Source organism: Leucoraja erinacea, chromosome 2, assembly GCF_028641065.1.
Source record: "Leucoraja erinacea ecotype New England chromosome 2, Leri_hhj_1, whole genome shotgun sequence".
Lineage (NCBI taxonomy): Eukaryota > Metazoa > Chordata > Chondrichthyes > Rajiformes > Rajidae > Leucoraja > Leucoraja erinaceus.
The window spans coordinates 100,002,616-100,013,183 of record NC_073378.1 but is presented as its reverse complement, the minus strand read 5'-3'; the positions used below and the strand labels follow the sequence as shown (position 1 = coordinate 100,013,183).

General features: G+C 41.5%; 1 protein-coding gene across 1 annotated transcript in view; it reads left to right on the top strand.

Moving 5' to 3' along the window:
* The first annotated feature begins 4,331 nt into the window (after window positions 1–4,331).
* scin (scinderin) overlaps window positions 4,332–10,568 on the top strand; it is a 103,098-nt gene continuing 96,861 nt past the window's right edge. Inside the window, exons 1-2 of the mRNA XM_055661960.1 lie at window positions 4,332–4,670; window positions 4,757–4,911. Coding sequence (XP_055517935.1) covers window positions 4,478–4,670; window positions 4,757–4,911 — 348 coding nt within the window. The 5' untranslated portion in view covers window positions 4,332–4,477. The remainder of the gene's footprint in view (window positions 4,671–4,756; window positions 4,912–10,568) is intronic.

Below are 10,568 nucleotides of genomic sequence, written 5' to 3'. Positions count from 1 at the left end.
ATGCTTACAGTTGACTAATAATTCAGCATTCCTCTAAATTTAAGGGCTGAATTAACACACAATTATTTACAGGTTTAGCTAACAACTTAAATACTAGAGATTATATAAGTATCAGATAGATTCAGTGCTTGTGTTTATTTAGTATTTATTTGGAATCTTTGCTTCACTAGCAAGGCCTACATTTATTTCCCATTCCTGCCGTCCCTGAAGACAGTGATTGAACGCCTTATTGAAAGCGTATGGTCTTTCTGGTGATGCTCACAGTTTGCTGAGAAGAAAGTTGCAGGATTAAAGCCCAGTGATAGTTTGAAGTCTTATGCGAGAGAGAGAGAGAGAGAGAGAGAGGCACAGAGAGAGGGAATGACAAACACATGTAAATGTATGCAAAGGAAGATAAAACCAATGCTTTAATTAATTTACCTTCCTCTCATGACAACGGAAACATCCCGATATGAATGCTATCATCCTACATCTTATCACTGTTTAAGCAAATTGTTTAAGACTTGGATTCACAGAATTATAGAAACATGAACATTTACAGGAGAATGGCCATTAATCCTATTTTGTTCTTTTAAAAAACAATATCCAGCCGATTCCACTTTCCAGGTTTTTGATCAATGCTTAATAGGTTATGCATAGACAATAGGTGCAGGAGTAGGCCATTAGGCCCTTCGAACCAGCACCACCCTTCACTGTGATCATGGCTGATCATCCACAATCAGTACCCCGTTCCTGCTTTCTTCCCATACCCATTGATTCCGCTAGCCCTAAGAGCTCTATCTAACTCTCTTTTGAATACAAAGGCATATCCCAATACATTTCAAAATCGACTGAGTTCCTGATTGTGATACTTTCAAGCGCTTCTCCTCGCAGTAGATAAATCTCTACCTAATGCTAGGCAACGAAAGTCATGGATGTCCGGTTTTCCTATTGTTCTTCTGCCAAATGCTTTAAAATTACTGAATCCTTCATTGTGACTTCATTACTGAGTGATATGGAGCCCTTCTTGGTTCTCCTAATCCTCCTGTGTTCTTAATTAAAAATCTCAGTTTAACCAATACTTCCTCAAAACATCAAATCCACAATCTTAGTCACATCTTCATAAATATTCCCTGTACCTTCTGGAAAAAAAGGTTACATCTTTGCAGCAGTACAATGACTGAAACAGCATAGCCAAGTCAATAGTCAATAGTCAATAGTCTATTTAATTGTCATTTGGACCCCTGGAGGTCCAAATGAAATGCCGTTTCTGCAGCCATACATTACACACAAATAGACCCCAGACACAACATAATTTACATTTTACATAAACATCCATCACATAGCTGTGATGGAAGGCCAAAAAAAAATTATCTCTCCACTGCACTCTCCCCCCCCCGATGTCAGAGTCAAAGTCAAAGCCCCTGGCTGGCGATGGCGATTGTCCCGCGGCCATTAAAGCCACGCCGGGTGGTGCGAGGTCGCACACCGGGTCTTGGTGTTAGAGACCCCGGCGTGCGCTCGCAGAGTCCCGCGGCCATTCCAAGCCGCGCGGGGCAGTGATGTAGGCCCCGCTCCAGGAGCTCTTCGACCCCACAACTCGGGCGGGAGAAGTCGCCGTTGCAGGAGCCCTGAAAAGCGGTCTCCCTCCAGGGACCCGCGGGCTCCCGGTGCCGCCGTCCGCAGACCCGCAGTAGCAGCCTCCGCATCAGCAGCAGCAGCGGCAGCAGCAGCGGCAGCAGCAGCGGCAGCAGCAGCGGCAGCGGCAGCGCTCCTCCACCCGCTCCGGTCTCGGCCAGCTCCGCGACGGTGAGGTGAGTCGGCACAATGTAATGCATTGTAGACATTACTTCAGCTGGGGTGCTATATACATAAACACCCTAGTATTATGGTTTTGTCTTGGCTAATAAAAAGAAAATATATTTTCCACTTCATCTACTTGTTCAGTGATTAGTGGACTTGTTCACCCAGAACCCTTTATCAAAGGGCAGCATGGTGGCGCAGCGGTAGAGTTGCTGCCTTACAGTGCTTGCAACGCCAGTGACCCGGATTCGATCCCGACTACAGGTGCTGTCTGAACAGAGTTTTACGATCTCCACATGACCATGTAGGTTTTCTCTGAGATCTTCGGTTTCTTCCCACACTCCAAGGACATACAAGTATATAGGTAAGTTATCCCTAGTGTATGAAGGATAGTATTAATGTGTGGGGATCGGTGGGCCGAAGGGCCTGTTTCCGCGCTGTATCTCCAAATTAATCTTGTTTATATTTCATAGAATTCTATCACTTATCATGTCTCCTTCCCTCACTAGCACTCTTTAACTGCTTTATTCACACTTCCAGAGACTGAATGCTATTTGCCAAATTTTTGTCCAGCTGGTGGGTCCATTATCTTACTTATGTGGTCTGTATATTTCTTCCATACGTCAACCACAAGGCAAGTTTTGGTATCTTCTGCAAATATCTCAACTTCAACATTCAACATTGACTTCAACATTCAGTTTTGCCATTGAGATATATCATGAGAAGCAAAGAGATGTTGCATGAAGTCTTATGCATCCCTTTCATATATCATTCCAAACTCCCAAAACTCATTAAAATCCATTGCTTCTTGCTCACTACCATTGAACTGATTTTGGATCCAACATCATTTTCTTTTAACATCACTAATGCATTAAATTCCTACATTGGCAGTGCCATCCACATTTTGTGTATGAAGGAAAATAAAGGCTTAATTCAGAAACTTTATTTCCATTTCAAATATTTTTAGAATAGCCAAGCAGTCAAAAGAACAAAGGTTATTTAATTCATTTTGAAACTAGGGTCGTAATCTAAATAATGTAAACCATCAATGTATGCATCACGAGGTGACTATGGTACATTGTAAAATTAGTAAAAGTAAGATAGTAAACAAGTAATGGCTAACGTTTAAAGAAGTTGTACATAGTTTACTAAGAATATGTATTCCTTTACAGCACACAAAACAATAGGATAAATAATCTAGTATGATCAACAAGAGAAGTTTTAGGTCAATTTAGATTAGTTTAATTTAGGTCCGTTTAGATTAGTTTTTGTGTCAAGTCAAAGGAAAGGGCCAACAATGTATCCGCACAGAACTACAAACATAAGGATAGGGAAAGGTTCAGAATTCAGCAAAGCAGGACCCAAGTGATTGATAAAGGAATCGAAAATGCCACACAAGCGTATTTCTAGTAGGAAACTTAAAAGCAAATCATAAAAGCTTCAATTGGCATGTATAAAGGAAACGTTTAGCTAAAGATAAGGGACTGAAGTGGGAGAAATTACATAAGAAGGGAATGGAAGTGAAATTAAACATATTTTTCCTAAAGAAGGATCCTGACCAGAAACATTGTCTGTCCATTTCCTCCGCAGATATTGCCTGACCCACTGAGCTCCCCTAGCATTCAAGAAGGAACTGCAGATGCTGGAAAATCAAAGGTACATAAAAATGCTGGTGAAACTCAGCGGATGCAGCAGCATCTACCTCCATGGATGCTGCTGCACCCGTTGAGTTTCTCCAACATTTTTGTGTACCTTGGAGCTCCCCTAGCAGTTTGTTTTGTTCCAGATTTCAGATTCTGCAGTTTGTTGTGTATCTCATATTTGTATCTCATGCAATTTCGAGGACCCTTTGGAAATAGTGAAGAACAAGTGTAGAGTGAAAAAGGAGATAAACAAGTTAACTGAATAAAATATTGAAGAAGTCAGTGGATCCGAAAGTAAATAAAATCCCTGAATCAAATGCTTGCTCCCTAATGTCTTAATGTATTGGCAATAAACATGAACATGTTATTATTTTCAGAATTCCATGGATTCTAGAATGGTTTCCACAGAAGCCAGCAAATGATACCCTACTCATTTAGAATGGAGGAAAAGAGAAAACTGGGAACCATAGACCAATTCGCTGTGCATATGCGGTGAGGAAAATTACTAATATTGATTATTCAAGAAGTGAAGGCAGGGTACTTAGAATATAATAGGATTGAGCAGAGCCACCATGGTATTATAAAAGGAAATTAGCGTTTCACAAATCTTTTAGAGCTTCTTGAGGTTGTTAGAATAATAAAAGTGATATGTTAGGATTGTCAGAAAGTCTGAGATAGAGCATCACAGAGTACACAAACACAATTAGAGCACATAAGATTGAGAATAAAGTACAGATAGCAACTGGCACCAGCGAGTCGGAAATTAAAATGAAACATTTAAAAAGTGCAAATCTCTAACTAGATTTTAAAATGCATTTCGAATTGTAACCCAGAAGTTGGCACGCTAGCTATCGGATGGTTCTCTGCGGCTACGTTATTGCCGAGCCAGTTTCAGTTCCGGACTTGACAGGCACCGGCACGCCTCCCCGCTCTCCCAGCAACTCGCAGATCACACTGCGTGTTCGCCTCCGCACAACAGCCAAAGTTTATTTGCCAACAAATAGAGCTCGGTCGCTGCCGGCAACTCTCTCGGACAGTTCAGAAAGACGAAGATGGTGCTGTACCACAAAGAGTTTGACAAGGCAGGGAAGGAGCCGGGGATCCAGATCTGGAGAGTGGAGCGCTTGGAGCTGGCGCCTGTCCCTAAAAGTTTGCACGGCAGTTTCTATGTAGGGGACGCTTACCTGGTGATGCACACCACGGCGATAAAGAACAACTTCACTTACAATCTGCATTTTTGGTTAGGTAAGACTGTTACAATCGTTTCTGATGTTGCACTTTATTCCAGCCTTGGGTTGATTATAATGCCAAACTGATGTTTTCCCCTCCAGGAAAGGAATGCTCCCAGGATGAAAGCAGCGCTGCTGCGATCTTCACTGTGCAGATGGATGACTATCTGGCAGGGAGACCGGTCCAGTACCGAGAGCTTCAAGACTACGAATCCAACACTTTTGTCAGTTATTTCAAGGGCGGACTTAAATACCAGGTAAAAAGCGCAGTGTTTAATAAATCGGCCCCTCTCCTTCTAAAACTGTCAAATATTTTTTTTTATTTCGAGTTCTGCTTGTGCCAACTTTGCACAATCTTCTCTTTGGAAGTTGTGTACTCGCTCTTCTGAACATGCAGCGAATGGTAAATTAGTGATAACCATTGATGCTCGACCACACAACTGTCGGTTTAATGGCAAAGTCGTCATAACTAGATAACGTTTTAGTTTCCATTCTCGGTTCTATTTATTTTTCTTTTCTACATGCTGCCATACTTCATGAGTCTGACAGAATATTGAGTCAACAGTTATAAGGAGGGACCCAACAGGAAACGTTCCCTGTCCATTCCTTCCACAGATGTTGAGTTACCCCAGCAATTTATATTTTGCTCAAGATTCCAGCACCTGCAGTTCCTTGTATCTCCAGAAGATTGAAAATTGACTGAATATTTGAAATATTTTCATAATACTTTGGAGACCATTGGCCTAATGATTTAATTTAATTTATTTTGGTTTAGGAATTGATAATCTTGTCAATCTTGTCAATTCCATACGCTCAGTACCTCTGGAACATGAGTGAATGAATCAATACTTTATTGTCACACATGACAAGTCACAGTGAAACTCGTTGCGTGCGTACTCAAGGTATGCAAATAGTCACCACATAAGGGCACTGACAACGCTACAAAGTATACACTGTATCCGTGCCATATCCTCCTTTGTTCTCTTCCACCTCCCCCCCCCCCCCCCCCCCCCCCCCCCCCCCCCCCCCCCCCCCCCCCCCCTCCCATCATGGTGGCCCCCCCCCCCATGCCGAGTTCACCATGTGTTCAAAATTCCCTTTAACTTGGCCGTAATTCCATTCTGGGTCTCCGATAACCCAACTACCAACCTACAGGTGTTTGAAACGTGGAAGCAAATCAGGCACCCAGGAAGAATGAGCAAACTCCACACAGACAGCACCTGTGGTCATGTTTGAATCTAGGCCACTGGAGCTATGATACAACAGCACTACTTGCTGCAGTACCCGATCACATGCAACGTAGGTCATCACAACCAAGCCTGATCCAGCCATCACCTTATTGCCACACCCATATATGGTATTGACATTTTGTTTTAATTCTCTTTGATATTCAGTCGTTAGATTAAATGTGCTTTCATCATTTAAAGCAGATCAGCTTTAAAATCCTGCAAGAATATCCAAAAGAAACTCATCTAACTTTTTTAGAAATACAGCCTGAAGCTCAGATTTAATCAATTGTCCTTATTTGGATGACTAAGGGTTAATAATGTATTAATGTCCTGTTCTCTAGATGGTCTCTGCTCAGCCTTGTGAACTGTATTCCTAACGATAATTGATTTCACAGAGTTGAAGCACAGAGACAGGCCTTTTAGTCCAGCATGTTTACGCTGAACATCAATTACCCATCTACACTAATCCCATTTTCTAGCTCTTGGTTGGTAGTCTTCTTTGCATTGACAACTCAAATACTTGCCCAGCTACCTCTTAAATATTGTAAGAGTACTGTTCCATCAAATACTCATAGTGTGTTGCAAATTCCTTTGGGTGAAAATAATATTCACCAGACACTTTTTGGAATATAAAAACAATTGATGTAAGATAGACACATAATGCTGGAGTAACTCAGCGGGACAGACAGCATCTCTGGAAAGAAGGAATTGGTGATATTTTGGGTCGAGACCCTTCTTCAGACAGGTGTAAACCAGCATCTGCAGTTCCTTCCTACACAACAGGGATGTAATGCTGAGGCTTTATATGCCACTGGTCAGACTGCATTTGGAGTATTGTGAGCAATTTTGGGCCCCCTATCTGAGGAAGGATGTGCTGGCATTGAATAGGGTCCAGTGGAGGGTTATGAGAATGAACCTCAGGAATGATTGGGTTAACATATCATGCATGTTTGACAGTGCTGGGCCTCTACTCACTGGAGTTTAGAAGGATGAGGGGGATCTCATTGAAATTTACCGATCAGCGATCCCCGCACACTAACACTATCCTACATACACTAGGGAAATTTACATTTATAGTAAGCCAATTAACCTACAAGCCTGTACGTCTTTGGAGTGTGGGAGGAAACTGAAGATCTTGGAGAAAACCACACTAGTCATGGTGAGAATGTACAAACTCCCTACAGACAGCACCTGTAGTCAGAATCGAACCCGGGTCTCTGGCGCTGCAAGCGCTGTAAGGCAGCAACTCTACCGCTGTGCCACCATGCTGGCAGTAATGGTGATGGTTCCTCAATGAAAATTGGCTTCCACACTCCAATCCCACTTACCTGACGCTCATGAGTGGGTTTACGGGACTTCAGATCTCTTTAAATTTTAACTTCCAACCTAACCTAAATCCATTTGTTTTTAGAAATTAAATTGACAATTATGTGTTTGATGCAGTTCCAATTTTAATAAAAAATAATGAGCACATTCGTCCTTTTGCATTTTTGCCACACAGAGCCCGAGTATAAATGTTACCTTTGTGCAGTAGATTTTGTTGTAATAAGGAATAGGCAAGTATTTAGCTGTGAAATGAAGGCAGCACTTCATGTGATTGTCAGCAGTTTGGGATTCCTGTGCAAGTATGTGCCAAAGCTGAACTCCAATACTTCCTGAAAAGTGTTTGCTGTTGGTTCTTTTACTATGCTCCACCTCTGAGGCACTCATGGAAGTAGACCTGCAATATCTGGCAAATCTCAAATACTTAGACATGGGCATCTGCTGTAAATAAAATCATAGGGCAATAACAGAACCTCCATTTGTTAGAGATATGCAGAAATAGTTTACATTAGTGAGTTGAAATCCAGACAGGGCGACTATTTTGTTGAACACTTACGGTCTGCCAGCACCTGCTGGATCTCCCATTTGTTAACCATTTTAACTCCCCATCCTATTCCCATACCAACCTTTCTGTCCTGGGCCTCGTCCATTGCCAGACTGAAGCCACGTACAAACGGGAGGTACAGCGTGTCATATGCCGCTCGGGTAGCTTACAACCCTGAACATGAATTCTCCAATTTTAGGTAACACCCCCCTCCCTTTCTCCCCCCTCTCTTTCCTGTGCACCCCTATTTCTCCCACTACCCCTACCTCCTTTTCCGTTATCCCCGTCCACTTCCACTTGTATCCCTCTGGATTTGCATTTAACTCCTCCTTTTCTGACACCTTTTGTCTCATTTTCATCTCTGGCCTTTTCATTTCCATTGCTGTATCTCTAATCTAAACTAAAGGAGATATGAACCATCAAAAGCCCTAAAAGTCCTTCCATGTGAAGCAGAGATTTATCTGCTATTCTTCCAACCAGGTCTTCTGCATCTGGTGCTCAAATGAGGCCTCTTCTGCAATGATGCAATGAAGTGTAGATTAGGCAACCATTTTGCAGAACACCTGCACACTGTTCACAAAGGCCATCTTGAGTTTTTGATTCCAGTAGTGCATTCATGTCATTTTAATTCTCCTTCCCACTCCCACAATTGACCTGTATGCATTGCAACAGAGAGCCCAAATTAAACTGGTAAACAACATCTCCTATTCCGTTTGAGTTGCCCATATCTCAGATTCAGATTCAGATTCAGATTCAGATTCAGATTCAGATTCAATTTAATTGTCATTGTCAGTGTACAGTACAGAGACAACGACTATGTTGGCAACGACTCAGTGGTATAAGCATTGAATTGACTAATTTGGGGTAACTCGCATTCCCAGTGCTCTCCCCTCACCAACCCCCCCCCCCCCCCCCCCCCCCCCCCCCCCCCCCCCGCCTACACACACACACACACACACACACACCTTACCTGCCCACCTTATTTTCTTGGCCCTTTGTTCTTCCCTCCCATCCCCTCCCTGCTGTTTGTTTCATTAGTTCACCATATCTATTTCAGTTGACTCCACTATCATATACCTCTGTCCCACACCCTCCTCCACCATCCGGTTGCATCTATTCTTTATACTCTTGCCATCTTGTTACAAATATCACCTACAACCCGTTGTCTCACTGCCCACCATCCTCTGGTTCAATCTATCACCTATTAGTCTCCATCCCAACTCGTTACTGATATATATATATATATATATATATATATATATATATAGGCAAACTTTATTTTTCTCTCTGAATCCTGATGTAGAGTCTTGATTTCAACTGAATTCTTTTGGCTCCACAGATGCTGCTTGACCCACTGATTTCTTCCACTGTTCAGTTCTGTTGTTGTTCTAGTATGGACCTAGTATGTTGTTCTAGTATGGCCTACCTGCATATTGCTCAATATTACTTTTGGATGCACCTCCCAAGATATGTTCATCTGAGTCCCACTACGGTGGTCCCAGTCAATATTGGGAAGTTAAAATCTCCCACCACAACAACCCTGTTGTTTTTTGCAGGGCTGCATTTTGAAGCTTGTTGATGTCATTGTTTTCTAATGTATTTCAAAGGTATACATTTTTATTTTGAAAAGAAAAGGTGATAACCACATCAACCATGCCGTGAAACATTCGAAGACGGTGGAGCGAGCACACTGCTGACCAATGTTGCTTTATCAGTGGTAAATATATTTACTACTGATAGTGGCAGGAAATAAGACTGCAATTATTATTTCCATTATGGTTAGCTCATTTAGTGAGTAGTTGTGTGACTAAGCAATGCAGATGCAAAAGTCACAACTTTTTTGTTAAATTATCAGGAGTTTGGCAAATTATATATTTTTAATTATCTTAAAAATGTCGCCTTTAGTTTCTTTTTTGGACAAAATAATGAAGAAATGCAATACACAGAAGCAGCTATGTTATGAAAGGAATAATACCATGAGCCCTTAAATATTTTTGAGTAAGAAATTAAAATTTTTCAAATTCTAAAATGCTTTATTCTATATGTTTGGAATGACTGGAGCGAGGCATGACCATGTCCAACCTGCAGTCTTTTTTGTGACTAGTGGAGAGAGCAATGATGAAATCATCAGAAAGACTAACGCCATTTAGGCCCAAAGTCTCTTCTGCAATTTCAGATCACCTCTGTTCTCAATATTAACCCCACTTACATGGCATTATTTCTTGTTTTTTCGTCTCCTCACCGAAAAAAAAAAAGTTTTGATTGTATTATTATAAATGTTGATTGGTTCAGCATCTACAGATGTTGGAGCAGACATTTTGTGTAAATAAATATTCTTGAATTTTACTCAAATACGCAAGGTAAAATTATCCTTCCTTGCTTCAGAGTCTCCTATGAGGGGAAATGCTTTGTTTTGGCTTTTTTTGTAAGTTTAAATACTTTGACCAGATTACTCCTTAAACTTCTAAACTCAGGTGAATAAATTTACATAACATTATATCATAATTTAACCTGGTATTGTTTTTGTAAATCTTTAAATTCTACAGTTTTTCCTGAAATTGGAAGCTTTAAGGGGCTGTCCCACTGTGGCAACCTAATTGGCAAGTTTAGAAGTGTTTGCCCTTGACTCGTACTCGCAGCATGGTTGACATGAGGTCCTAGGAGGTCTTTGTAACTCTCCTTCGTGCTCGAAAGTAGTCACCGCGTACTCGAGGCCTCAGCTAGGTTGCAGCGTATTTTTCAACATGTTGAAAAATGCCCGCGAGTAAAAAAAGGTTGCCATGGAAAAAAATCGACATATTTTTTACTCGTAGTTTTA